The sequence below is a fragment of the Gymnoscopelus microlampas genome, assembly GCF_963454915.1.
Source record: "Gymnoscopelus microlampas genome assembly, chromosome: 23".
NCBI lineage: Eukaryota > Metazoa > Chordata > Actinopteri > Myctophiformes > Myctophidae > Gymnoscopelus > Gymnoscopelus microlampas.
The window spans coordinates 5,736,839-5,751,618 of NC_139960.1; the positions used below are offsets into that span (position 1 = coordinate 5,736,839).

General features: G+C 43.0%; 1 protein-coding gene and 1 pseudogene across 2 annotated transcripts; one reads left to right on the forward strand and one right to left on the reverse strand.

Annotated features, from left to right (window-relative positions):
• Positions 1-2,039: 2,039 nt before the first annotated feature.
• On the reverse strand, positions 2,040-7,709 carry LOC311039861 (uncharacterized protein). The gene is made up of 8 exons (XM_084049869.1): positions 7,643-7,709; positions 7,304-7,345; positions 6,519-6,603; positions 5,507-5,601; positions 4,795-4,866; positions 4,463-4,534; positions 3,075-3,146; positions 2,040-2,436 (listed from the first exon to the last, which is right to left on the reverse strand). The coding sequence occupies exons 5-8, from the start codon at positions 4,799-4,801 to the stop codon at positions 2,258-2,260; spliced, it is 330 nt and encodes a 109-aa protein (XP_083905995.1). The 5' UTR covers positions 4,802-4,866; positions 5,507-5,601; positions 6,519-6,603; positions 7,304-7,345; positions 7,643-7,709; the 3' UTR covers positions 2,040-2,257.
• A 5,807-nt stretch (positions 7,710-13,516) lies between these two features.
• Positions 13,517-14,546, forward strand: LOC311040076 (beta-1,3-galactosyltransferase 2-like; annotated as a pseudogene). The gene has a single exon. The product of its transcript is annotated as a beta-1,3-galactosyltransferase 2-like (transcript).
• Positions 14,547-14,780: the final 234 nt, after the last annotated feature.

The window sequence follows — 14,780 nt, forward strand, 5'->3', positions numbered from 1 at the left end:
CCTCAGTTGAGCTGTTTATCACCCAACAGGAAACGTTTGGTTTCACCCAATGGTTATGATCCCATGTTGTAGATCCACTGAACTAAACAAACAAACAAAAGTTAGCGACCTCCTTGACTCCCTTTCTTTGCAGGCCAAGCCAGAAATCTTAGTGTATTTACAGTATGGACTCAAATTCCAGTGGTGGAAAAAGCACTCAAATGTTTTACTAAAGTAAAAGTATCAATACCGCAACGTAGAAATACGCTGTTACAAGTAAAAGTCCAGAATTCAAAATTTACTTAAATGAAAGTACAAAAGTATTGGAATCAAAATGTACTTAAAGTACCAAAAGTAGAAAGTATTCATTATGCAGAATTTCTCATTTCAAGTTTTCAAACGTAAAAAAGGCATAATTGTTTTTTTTTTAAATGGCAGATCTACAAGCTCACAATGCATCATGTTAGAATACTGTACTTTTTTTTCAGGACTAAATCAGAACAGATCATTCTGGATGGAGCTGCTAGACATTTATTTAGAACTAAAGAACCATTCAGATCAAACTATTTACATGACAAAGTGCAGCGGTCTGAATTAACCCATTGAGACCTGAAGCCGATTCTACATGTCTCCTAAATCTCAACAGTATTCTGAAAAACGTATGTTTCTAAATCAGTGGTGCTCAATCTTTTTCATGTCAAGGACCCCCAAAATTATATGTTTTTGGCCGCGGACCCCCATCAAAATATTTTCTTCCAGGGACCCCCAGAAGCAAAGATTTGAGTTAAAATGTTCACTTTAAAAATATATATATTCAGAAGATTTGCACACATTTTCACGATTTTTCAAAAATAGCAGATCTATAAGCTCGTAGCGCGGCACTCGGTGCCGCGCTACGAGCTTGTATATCTGCTATTTTTTAATAGCCCAAAGTGTAAAATAATGCTTTTTAGCTCAAATCTAAAAATGACACAGTTCCAGGTCTTAATACTGTAGGTTAAACATCCCACATAGCAAAAAAGACCTGGCAAAGTTATGGCCCGGATCATGCTGTTTGTCATGGCCCACTCGGAGCAATGGTCTATACCCCCTGGTCTGGCGCCAGATCGGTTTGCCAGAAGCTCAGACATACATGAACCGTATATGGGCCAGCTGTAAAGGGCCACACTGTGCTGACCCAGTGATGAGCCAGAACATAGCAAAAAAGACCTGGCAAAGTTATGGCCCGGATCATGCTCTTTGTCATGGCTCACTCGGAGCAATGGTCTATACCCCCTGGTCTGGCGCCAGATCGGTTTGCCAGAAGCTCAGACATACATGAACCGTGCATGGGCCAGCTGTAAAGGGCCACACTGTGCTGACCCAGTGATGAGCCAGAACAGTGTTTCCACTGCTGGCCCAAACATGGGTCGCCAGAACAGGGCCTGAACAGTGTTTCCACAGCTGGCCCAGACATGGGTCACCAGCACAGGGCCTGAATAGTGTTTCCACAGCTGGCCCAGACATGGTTGGCCAGCACAGGGCCAGAGCACTGTGTCCATACTTGTCCTAGGCATGGTTGGCCAGAACTAGCCCAGAACAATGTGTCCATAATTGGCCCAGATATGGGTCACCAGCATAGGGCCAGAACACTGTGCCCACAGCTGGCCCATACATTTGCCAGGACAGGGCCAGCTGTGGACATAATGTTCTGGCCCAAAGCTGGCAAAGTTATGGCCCGGATCATGCAGTTTGTCATGGCTCGCTCGGAGCAATGGTCTATACCCCCTGGTCTGGCGCCAGATCGGTTTGCCAGAAGCTCAGACATACATGAACCGTGCATGGGCCAGCTGTAAAGGGCCACACTGTGCTGACCCAGTGATGAGCCAGAACAGTGTTTCCACTATGGAAACAGGAGCACCTATGAAAAAAGTCAACTGTAGAAGTTAAGATGGGGTGTGACAAAGGTCTTATTTAGGGGGGGGGGGGTTGTGCTTTAGTCAGGCTCTCTCCTTTAATCAAGCCATACTAAATGCCATACACAGGCTATAATTGACTAAGATAAAATAAAAACAAGCATAAAGTTTTCTGCTTTTTTATTATTAAACTGCAAACCATGTGAGGCAAATGCGTGTATGAACAATGCAGTCAACATTTGGAATATGTGAACAATGCAGTTAACAAGAAACTGTAAACTGAAAAAAAAAGTAGTGCTTTTTTGCTGAAGTGACGGTCCTCCCTCGCCAAAATTTAACTCACAGAATTTGACGTTCCGAGTCAACAAATCTCATCATGTCCATTATACATTTCCGATGTGACAACTGTGAGTCACAAAGAACTGTACCAGGAGACCCTCATCCACGTAGCTCGCACCTCCCTCAGAACCAAGGTTCACGCAGAGATGGCAGACCTCCTCCACGAGGCTGTTGTAGATGCTGTTCTGGCCATTGCCAGAGCAGAACTGATGAGATCCGAGTCCTGAAATCAAAGCAAACATAAGAATGTTGTTCTTTAGTCAAGTGGCTTAATTATTGGTAAAATAGTAAATAAATAAAAACCTGTGTAAGAAAAGAGGGGGGAAAACGCAGCATCAAAGTGAATTTATTATTTAGGCTTGTATACCCAAGGGATGCGGTGACCTAGTGGTTAAGAGGGTCAGGCTTGTTACCGAGAGGTTCCCAGTTCGACTCCCCAACACGACACTAGGTATGAAAATCACCGGGTGATTAACAATCCTGCAGGGTCTGGCAAGAAATAAGTTACTGCAACTTAGTCCAAACCCTGGGTAAATAACGATTTCTTCCTCTTCCCCGGAGTATGTATTTTTCTATGTAAAAAGAACTTTGTATGTACTTTATAAATAAAGCACTTAAAAACTTAAGCTAGTGATGGTACACCATATTATCAATATTGGCAGACATCTTAAGTAGTATATTAAAACACAATTCCTACATACTGTAGGCTATATGGGGGGGGGGGGGTAAGTAATTTTTGGTGGTGCTACCTACTGAAAAGTTAAGTGGCACCAGTGAAAAAGTTACGTCTGGAGCCGTGACCCCATCCCAGAACTAACTGTATCTACGTAAACACACCATGTCTTTCTAGACAAGACTCACTCTGCATTGGAGCTCCTTCACATGCGCCTGTCTCTGTCTCTTCTGCCCCCACCTCCACCTGACGCTGAAGCCCTGAAATCAAAGCAATCATGAGAATGTTTCTTCAGTAATGTGTCTTAATTATCAGTGCAACGGTAAATAAAACCGCAGTAAGGAAAAATAAATCCATTTTGTTTAGAACAAGAATTTGGAACTAAAGATGAGATGTGGTCATGACCAAAAGCACAAGGTCACAGGTACAAGCATAGATATAAATACCTAGATGCCTCATCCGGCAATGGCCGATGGACATTCTCAGTAATTAGCATACATGGTCGGCATTTTTGTTTCTTGGAGAAACTGGCCAATCACCGCGGGTCTTTCCCGTCACATGACAGAATCTACGGTGCGCTTGATGTGCTGCAGCACCATGCCCTGAGTGCACTGAAGAAACAACCCCAGAAGTCCCTGGAAAAACAAGGCTTTGATTGGCTTGTAGTGTCGCCGCCCATTGTAAAACAATAATGGATACTTCCGTGTTACTTCCTTGTAGCCGTCAAGGAAAATCTCATAAGGAAGTGTCATACATCACGTGGTTGCGTCCATAGAGATGCGCCATGACACTTTCGGTGGCATAACATCTACCAGAAGTTCAGTGAATACATTGCAGTGGATGAGAGCCTTCTGGACAGCTCGTATCAAACATTATTTTCTGAACGAATGCAACCTTTGTGTTTTGTCATGAGCTCAAAGACTGGAGTCCTCATGCACGCGCAGTCATTATCATACCTTCAGTGTAGAGTAGGCTATTATTTTAGAACACACCCCTCTAATTACTCTTATTCTGATCAATCTGATTTTCTCATTTTCGTTGCAAGTTCAATATATTTCGCCTTCACATCTGCACAACTTGATGTAAAATTGTTTCTAAAACAGCCTGTTTGAAACAATTTGTCTATAGCGCCGCTGATACTGTACAGTATCAATTAGACTATCTTAGATTTATTCAATCATTTGACATTATATCTTAAAATCTATAGACTAGTTTGACTATCGACCCAACACTAATACTGATGAGCTCAGCCACTTATCATTATTCTACTGATGCTCTGCGAAGAGATCAAACGTGACATGTTTAGCCTAGATGTTGGTCCGATCGTTAAAGTTGATATTTGAATTAAAACGTTACTTTGTTTAGCTGAACATAAGCTGGCATATATTGCAGCTGTTCTGCAAAAAGGAATGGTCAAAACTACCCAAAAATATGTGAGCCAAACTTGTGGAAACATATTCAAAAATACTTTTTTCAATAGGGCTGTAACATAAGAAAATGTAGGAAAAGTGAAGCATTCTGAATACTTTCCGGACTGACTGTACGTAAACACCCCATCTTTCTAGACAAGACTCACTCTGCATTGGAGCTGTTTGAGAACCCCCTGTCTCGGTCTCTTCTGCCCCCACCTCCACCTGACGCTGGAGACCTGAAATCAAAGCAAACATCAGAATGTTTCTTTAGTCATGGGGCTTGATTCTCGGTGCAACGGTAAAAAAATAAAAAAATAAAATAAAATGCAGTAAGGAAAACTGGAGGGAAAAAAAAGAAAAAACAAATCCATATTGTTTAGAAGAAGAACTTGGAATTTAAGATAATTTAAGCTCAGTTATTAATGGCCAGACAAGACCCCTATTCCAGAATGAACTGTATCAATGTAAACACACCATCTTTCTAGACAAGACTCACTCTGCATTGGAGCTGTTTGAGAACCCCCTGTCTCGGCCTCTTCTGCCCCCACCTCCACCTGACGCTGGAGACCTGAAATCAAAGCAATCATGAGAATGTTTCTTTAGTAATGTGTCTTAATTCTCAGTGCAACGGTAAATAAAACAGTAAGGGAAAATAAATCAATTTTGTTTAGAACAAGAATTTGGAACTAAGGATGATGTGCTCTCTGCTGAAGTGTGGGTCATGACCAAAAGCATAAGGTCACAGGTACAAGCAGCCGAAATGAGTTCAGTCACCCGAAAGACTAGGAGTACTGCTACTGCTCACTTCTTTGTGTCATCATTTCCAATTTCACTTGTTTATCCTGTATGAGTCATCTCTGATTGGATAACATTGGTATCTGACCATAACATGCATGTTCTGTTTACTAAACACCTGGAGAGACAGGGAGACCCCTGTTACTGAACACTTCATAGTAATTATTGCCATCCGAATATAGATATGTTTATCTTTTAATAAACAAAATCACTTACTGCACAATTCTTTAAAAAATAGCAGTAGCTATAGAATAGCAGTGTTCCTTCATGATTGACTAAATTAGCTTCTCAATTCTATATTGTATGTCCCAGCAAAGTTGTTAGAAGCCAATTTAAGATAAGGGTTAGCATTAAACAACAAACAAAAAGGGTTTTGTGTGTGTGTCTTCCCCGAGTAGAACTGAAATTCTTACCAGTTGGATTTTGAGGTCGGGGCTATTTTGTAGCCGCTCCTCCAGGTTTTCTAGGGATTGGGTATCAGCTAATGGCAGCAGATTTGGTTCAACACCTATGAGAATGAGAAAAGCTTTATCACATCACAGGTTTGCAGGTGTAAAACAGTGGGTGTATTTCCATAAAGAAAGGGAAGAAGATGGAGCAAGGGGAAGAGAGAGAAGATACATTTTAAAAAACAACAATGCATCTACATATTTACACAAGAATAAATAAACTTTACTCTTTTAAGCCTTAGTCAATTTAAGACATTTAATGAATAGAGTAACATCCTCGCCTTTATTCCAACAGTCGATTCATTTGTGGATTATACAGTGAGCTGCACGTTTTAATTTTTTTCCTCCTTTTTAAAAAGGCAGTGAGCTTGTAGATTGGCGGTAGTGACGTGGCGCATCTAGTGAAAGCCGGAATTACACAATTTACATGTAAATAGGAAGTAAACGAGGGGGGGGAATGGCGTTCGGCCACAGATGGGATTAAAGCACTTCTTTATTGAAAAATATGAACTAATACATTGCACAAATACTCTGGACACCTACTTAACATTTGGGGCAAGCACCTTATGTTTTGCATTTCTACATGTTTGGAGACATACAGCTCCAGGTTTTACCAGTGACATTTCAGGGCAAACTGGGGGTGTGGTCACTAAGACTCTCGTAGATACGAAAGTAAAAGTCAGATTTGATAAAATACATATATGATAGTCTTGATTTAAGGCTTTAGTGAAGCCACACTTTAGAGCGTTTGTCACCACGGTCCATATTTCAGTGACAGCATGCCTGTTGCTCACTCGCATCTAAACGCGGTGTGTGTGCGGTGCAGCGTAAATGAGTCACGCAGTCAAGTTAGATAAGTCCTGACAGATAGTCAAATACGTCTTTGATGATATATATGCCTTGTTTGAACGATTATTAGCACACCAAGGAAAAAGATAGCGCAGAGATGCAACAGAATCAACCAGATTGAACTTACTTGCTGTGAAAATAACAGCTGCTGATCAGACAGTAATGAACTTCTCCCATGCGCTGGAGTCATACAACCATTGACAATCACAGCCCTGCAAGGAAAGAAATGTTTGATTAACTAACAATACAGTATATTCAAACTCTAATTTTGTTTACAGTTGTCATATTACAATTCACCTTAAAATAAGTTATAAGTAGCTATATCATATCAGTGGTTCTCAAAGATTTCCATGTCAATTGTATTTGGCTTCAGATTTGAAAAGGTTGTGCGCCAAGGAACCCCACAAGAGAAGTGTATTTACACCTGGAGGAACTATCTCTAGAAACCCACTTTAAGAACCAACACATTAAATGTACAGTGGTTCTCAGGTGGGGTTCAGCAGGGACCCTCAAGATTCCAAATGGACCCTTACAGGCCTTTAACTCTGAGAGTACCAATTGAACCCTTACATATCTGTAACTGTGAGTGTACACATGTAACCAAATGGACCCTTACATATCTGTAACTGACACATGTAACCAAATGGACCCTTACATATCTGTAACTGTGTACACATGTAACCAAATGGACCCTTACATATCTGTAACTGTGAGTGTACAAATGGAACCAAATGGACCCGTACAGGTCTGTAACTCTTACAGATCTGTAAGGGTCCATTTGGTTCCATGTATAGTGTCAGTTACAGACCTGTCAGGGTCCATTTGGTTACATGTGTACACTCACAGTGTACAAATGGAACCAAATGGACCCTTACGTGTCAGTAACTCAAGAGTGTACCAATGGAACCTTACCTTTGACTTGCTTATTAAAAGTCCCCCCTGGCCTACAAAGCCCTGCAATATAAGTAAAATAAATATAGATTATTGAGGCAACTTCATGATAAACAGTAGAAAAGGCCACACACCTATGTATTCTATATACAAAAGGCAAGATACTTTTGTTTTAATAGCATGTTGTCTTTTAAAACGTCCAAACAAACGGTTTGTGTTTACAAGGAAATACCTGTTACACTACAGGCTAACTAACCAACAGAATCTTACATTATGTGCAGCATATGTTGAGTCACAACGTTATTTCTCAACCATTAATGTTCAGACGTGATCTAAATAATTATAAATGCATAAACATACCTCTTTTTGCTGTTCTGTGTTCTGTCGACGTCTCCCAAAGACAATCTCAGTCACAGCTGCTGCTGATTAGACAGTAATCAATTCGCCCGCTGGTTTTCCAGCTCAGCTGGTTATCCCATGCGCTGGAGTCATGCAACCAATGAGAGCACAGGACACGGGGGTGTGTTCTGAGGGACGACCAATGAGCGCAGGTTTTATCGGTTGTCAGGGAAACCATCACGACCAATCACCGCAGGCTCTTGTCTCTCAGGCAATGGGAATAGAGTTGGAGGGTTTTCATTTTTTGGCATCAAAATATACTTCAGTACTCAAAGTAAAAGTACTCATTATGCACAATGTCCCATTTTACAAGTTATCATGTGTATAAAATCCTTTGGAAATAGCAGATCTACAAGCTCACAACGCGTCACAAAGCGATGTGTTGTGAGCTTGTAGATCACAGTGGTGTAAAGTTAATAAGTGTATTTACTCACTGTACTAAAGTAACATTTTTAGGTATTTTTTTTTTACTGGAGTATTTCCCATTCTCAATACTTTTACTTCTACTCCACTACAACTTAGAGACAAATAATGTACTTTTACTCCACTACAATTATTTGAAAACTTTATACTTAGTTACTTTGCAGATATAAATTATAATGAAAATAGCAGATCTACAAGCTCACAACGTGTTGCATTGGCGCCGTGTTGTGAGCTTGTAGATCTGCTATTTTCAAACATTTTAGTACTTTTACTATTGATACTTTAAGTATTTTGATGCCAATACTTTTGTACTTTTACTCAAGTAACAATTTGAACACAGGCCTTTTACTTATAACAGAGTAAAAGGCTCTGTCATGTCATTTAACTGGGGACCCCTGGAACCCCCTCAACCCAGTTTGAAGGGTCCTTGATGATCTGCCTTACTTTTTACTGCATGTAGAGACACATATTGGTGTGGTGGGTGATTTCGGTAGCTTTATTGTTTAATGATTCTTGTGAGTTGTTGTTTTTAACTTTTTTTGTGATGTGTTGAATGTGAGAACTGATTCAATACTGTTAAACTGTCCTTGTTATTAAAATCATTCAGACTCCTCAGGAGGAACATGCGCTTTTGGGTCTTATACTGACACTCAGCTTCAGGGAGAACCATGCATGTCCACAAGTGGTCAGAGAGCGCTTGTCACCTGCATATTTAAAGAATGACAGTCCATTGTTATTGCATGTGATTTTGTTTGTGTTTATGGAGAAGAGAATGTGGCAAGACACCCTGTGGGACCCCGGTATTTAAAACAATATTACAGGATGTCAAACCATTACATGCTGGAGTCTGTCTGAGTTACAGACCCATGTGGAAACCCCTCAAAGGAGGGTTTTGAGTTTTGATTTATTCATAGTTGACAGCCAATCAGGAGTCCAGTCCCACATGTGTGGGTTCTCAAAGCCTGTTATGGAACAGGTGTTCAAACTCTGAGTCATGTGTCATTTTTTACAGAGACAGCCGTGTTGCAGTGCCGTTTTGGAGTATAAGAATTACATATTTTCATAAGGACTTTGTTGCTTAGCTCATGTACAGCTGATGTTCAGGATACTGGCAAGTGCATGTGAGTATCAGTTCCACGTACAGTTCCATTGGAGAGTGTCTGCACTACTGTTTCTTCTTCAGGAGTGTTTGTCATCACTGCCATTCACTTTGCTGCATTATCCACGTTACATTCGTGGTGAACGGCTTTGTGCAATGGAGCGAGGTGGGCCACCTCCCACTCAACCCCGGCAAGACTAAGGAGATGCCGGTGGATCCCCGAAGAAGCAGGAAAGGTCCCACCAGTACCCAGCATCATCAAAGGAGAGTCGGTGGAGCTGGTGGACAGCTACAAATTCCTGGGCGTGCACCTAAACAGCTCGCTTGACTGGTCCGATGATGCCAATGCACTGCACAGCAGAAGAAAGAGCAAGCTCTTTTCACTCAGAAGGCTCAGAGGGTTTGGGGGGGCGGGCAGGATCGTGGGTGCCCCCCAGGAGGGGGTGGAAGAGGTTGCCATGGTGCGAAGAGCAAAGACATCCACATCCAAAACACAGCCAAATCTGGCAAACAGATCTGGCCCAGATCTGGCTCACTTATGGCAAGCCGGTTCCGGCATGACAAAAAAACGGACCGTGCGAGGCACCGCGCTACGGGCGCTAAACTGTAGTCAAAATAAACTAAACTACGTCGCTACTCACATAAACAAAGGTTCTTATGCGTCCTTCAATGTCGGAAAGTGTCAGAACTCTTAGCACATCCCCATTGACTTTCAGTGGTAGTGTGCTGAGTTCCAACATGACATTGTAGTTCCGACATGGCATGGTTTGTTTTCTGCTCAAAATAGTCTATTTTACAGTGTGGGTGGGGTGCTGAGAGGTTACCCACCCCGGAGAATACACTTTCAAGGTCCACATGTCGAAGAGTCCTTGAGCAAGACTCTGAACCTTATTGCTCCTGGTACGCAGGTTGCTGCCTTGCAGCCTTTTTAATCCAAGGGACTTGGATAAAAAAGGTGCCATATAAATGCACCATTTACCATTTAGGATTCAACACATCCAAGCCAAAGAGACCCCATATATGGATATAGCTGACCTGTTTTGACATCACAGTGTGACTCAACCAGCTCAGCAGAAGGGTATACATGCCAAAACGCCCATGTGCAAGGGCTCATGTGCATGCACCCATGTGCGCGAGATCGCCCTTTAGGGCTTGTTAATTATAAGGCTAATCTGGGCCAAATAAGCCCATAAACACATGCAGGCCAGATAGAAGTAAGGCTAACCTGTGTGCCAGATACAAAAATGATAAATGAAATGAACCCAAAACACATGTGGTCCAGATACAAAAATGCATAACGTGGGCCAAATGAACCCAAAACACCTGTGGGCCAGATACAAAAATGCCCAATGTGGGCCAAATGAACCCAGAACACATGTGGGCCAGATACAAAAATGTCTAATGTGGGCCAAATTAACCCAAAACACCTGTGGACCAGATACAAAAATGCCTAACGTGGGCCAAATGAACCCAAAACACCTGTGGGCCAGATTGTAAAATGCCTAACGTGGGCCAAATGAACCCAAAACACCTGTGGGCCAGATACAAAAATGCCCAATGTGGGCCAAATTAACCCAAAACACATGTGTACCAGATACAAAAATGTCTAACGTGGGCCAAATGAACCCAAAACAAGTGTGGGCCAGATACAAAAATGCCTAACGTGGGCCAAATTAACCCAAAACACCTGTGGACCAGATACAAAAATGCCCAATGTGGGCCAAATGAACACAAAATACATGTGGGCCAGATACAAAAATGCCTAACGTGGGCCAAATGAACCCAAAACACCTGTGGGCCAGATTGTAAAATGCCTAACGTGGGCCAAATGAACCCAAAACACCTGTGGGCCAGATACAAAAATGCCCAATGTGGGCCAAATGAACCCAAAACACATGTGTGCCAGATACAAAAAATGTCTAACGTGGGCCAAATGAACCCAAAACAAGTGTGGGCCAGATACAAAAATGCCTAACGTGGGCCAAATTAACCCAAAACACCTGTGGGCCAGATACAAAAATGCCTAATGTGGGCCAAATGAACCCAATCTATACTCGGCCCATATGCGGCTTGCCATCATGTAACCGGTGCCGTCATTGCCAGACCTGGCTCACATCCGGTCCACATACCACTTGCCGGAGTGATATTCTGCCGGAGGTCTGCCAGACTGCCGGAACGAAAACGGCATTTGGGCCAGACCAGTCTGCATAGGTTTTGCTATGTGGGAACAGGCTGGCTGGCTGATTGAATTCCGGGAGATTCGACTTGTCAAATTTCAAGAAACTTAAGCTGAGCACATAACACCATTTCTCAGGTATCCGTACTGGCTTCCAGCGAGTCACTGAAATGGATTTTCTGAAATGCTGGTGTTTTGTCTATAAATCACTCAATGTTTTTTAGGCCGTAATACCCGTTGTATCCGTTGTCAAAGTACTTAGTGCAGTATCCATTATCACGGTACTTGGAGTCTACGTTATACTATGACGGCATATTGATGACATCGGGGATCTCCATGTACAGCAGGGTACTGTACTGTATACAATATGGGCATAAAAGGGACACAGACAGACAGACAGCAAGGCTTAAAAGAAGTGCATGGCAGGTGCTTCTGTCCTCAGGTCATTTCCCACAGATTTTCCCTTATTTTGTGAATGGCGTCGTACCGGCAAACAACAACAGATAGAGAGAGACAGAGAGAGAGAGAGAGAGATAGAGAGAGAGAGTACCAGTACAAGTATTTGACATTGAGGACAACTTTCCTGGTGAAAATTGAAACGATGAAAAATAATATTTGGGGTGCTGACAAGATATACGCCATCATTCATTTGCAATGGAAGCCAGCGACATGAAGATACAAAGATACATCCAACGTTTGTAGCTGTATAGCTCTATAGCGACAAAGGTACAAATTCACGTAGAGCAGGGGGACAGGTCCCCACTTAGAAACAACCCCCCACTTAGAAGCACCCCCACTTAGAAACACCCCCACTTAGAAACAACCCCCCACTTAGAAACACGGACCCCCCCATCATGCTATTTTATTATTGTCTCCGCCAGGAGACTGTTTTCGTTCTCGTCCTTCCGTGTGTCCACCAAGCTAACATTGGTCAAGCTTCACGTGACACGTGACAATATGTTGAAAGGGTTTGCTTTGATTGGCTAGCGAGACACATGATGAAATAGAGACAGGAGGAGAGGACAGGAGGAGACAGGAAGTTCTACCGGCTAAACTATTGTTTTGTTTGTCAAGGTAGCTTCAATATTTCATTAGGTTTCCAGGAAGGTCAACAGGTATTGTAGTAGTCTATGTTGATGAGAAAGTCTAAGGTACTGTATGGATTATATGTATGGATTATGATTGTGGAGTGTTAGTGTAGCTGTTATTGTTATTATTGAATTGAAACACTTTCTCTTAATTGACAAAAATCAGCTCTACTTGTCCAGTTCTGCCCTTTGGCTTGGTGCTCAAAAACAGATGACATCTGTTGTTGCTGTTTTCCTGCACCATTTTTCACTGTGGTCACTCACATACCGTCTGACACACCTCATACACTCCATTAATCCATAGTCTTAAAACAAAACAAAAAAACTGTCCCACAAAGGATTGAACGCACGTCTTGACATTTTCAGGGCAGCTATTAGCAAACATTACTTCTAGCTGTCTTCACCTGATGCAAAAATGTACGGGTACCACATTTTTAAATACATTTCAAAAAAGTGCCACGGACATGTTTATCAATGTACGGACATGTTGATGACCCCTGGCCATAACTGTCTGTAAACATGGTGAACGTGAGAGATGTGTTGTGTTGATGTGGTGACACCCTGTAAATGGGGATGGATTTTGATTGGCCGTCAGTGTTTTTATCATTCATCAAATCACTCTGATCCCAATGCAATTGGTTTGGTGTTATAGTTATAGTTGTCATAGTATCATTCTTGGTGTGCACAGGCCTTAACCACTAAAGTCCTATAACATAATCCTATAGTGTAATGCAGGGATGCCCAAAAGGTAGATCGCGATCACAAAGACTGTGCAGGTAGACCACATTATATTGCATGCCCCTAAAAAGATATATATCATTTTAAGAGAATTGTGTTCAGGTAGGAACTGCCAAAGGCTGTGCAAATGGCCGTTGTTAAGCGGTTTGCGTTGTTGGGTGACGTCAGAGCAGAGTTAAATAGGGATATAAAAGACCAAGAGATAAAACGCAGAGGACCAGAGAGATTGAGAGAGAGAGAACATGAGGTGGAAGCACTTGCACTCCCGTCGTTCCTATGCCGTGTCGGCTTGTCTCATCTTCTTGGTGATGATGGGGATTTTGTCTTTTTACCACTATGTGAATGCTGTTTCACATAGTGGTGGCTCTCCAGGGCCTGAAGTGGAGCCACCAGGAATGGAACCACCAGGAGTGGAGCCACCAGGGCCTGGAGCCACCAAGGACAGCGCAGGCCCGTCGTCAGGAGGAGACAGCTCCCGGGCATCGCCATACGTGGTGGAGTATCCCCACGACTACGGCTTCATCGTGGACGAGCCGGGAGCATGCCAACGGCAGAAGCCTTTCGCGGTTCTGATCGTCCCGGTGCATCCTCGCAACAGGGCCGATCGCGACGCCATCCGCAGGACGTGGGGAGGTGCAACCCGACGCCCCGTGTTGGGCCAAGCTGTGAGCCTGTTCTTCTTGCTGGGAGTGCCGACGGGAGAGAGGGTGGAGCAGGTCCAACAGGAAGTGCTGGAGGAGAGCAGAGAGCACCGGGACCTGCTGCAGATGGACTTTGTGGACTCCTATAACAACCTGACCATAAAGACCATGCTCATGATGGAATGGCTGGACTCTCGCTGCTCCAACGCCTCCTACGCCATGAAAGTCGACTCGGACGCGTTTGTCAACATGCACAACTTGGTCGACATGCTGCTGAAGGCTCCGAAGGCCAACTACTTGACTGGGCTCATACATACTTTTTATAAAAAATATGTTGTTGTTAGAAACCCAAACTCAAAGTGGTATGTACCTGTTGATGTTTTCCCCGAGCCTTATTACCCACCATATCCATTAGGAACGGGCTACGTTCTGTCCTTAGACCTGCCTAGAAAGCTTGTGGAAGCTTCCAGGCATGTTAAAGCGATTTACATTGAGGATGCGTATGTTGGGTTGTGTATGAGATACCTGGGTATTCCAGCTACCCCCCCCCCCCCACCCCCCACTAGAATCTCTGTTTAAGTCGCGTGTGCCTTACAGTCGCTATGCTTACTCCAAGCTAATAGTCACCCAAACCAGCCGAAGTATCATCGACCGTATGAAAGAGTGGGAAGACTTCAACGAACATGTTTTCTTTGAATGAATATATGGTTCATTGAAGTCAGTCCGTTGGTCCGACTGACTTGCCACTACACACACCGGATCACACTGAGTTTGAGGTTGAACGGTGCCCAAGGTATGCTAGCGGAGCAGATAAGTGCTACGATCTTTCAATTTATGATACAAGCGTGAAAATTGGCGTGAGCAGTCTCCATGGGTCACTTGACAAGAAAATTGTCCGAGGCAGTTGTAATTTCAAGATGGCGGCCATTTTTCA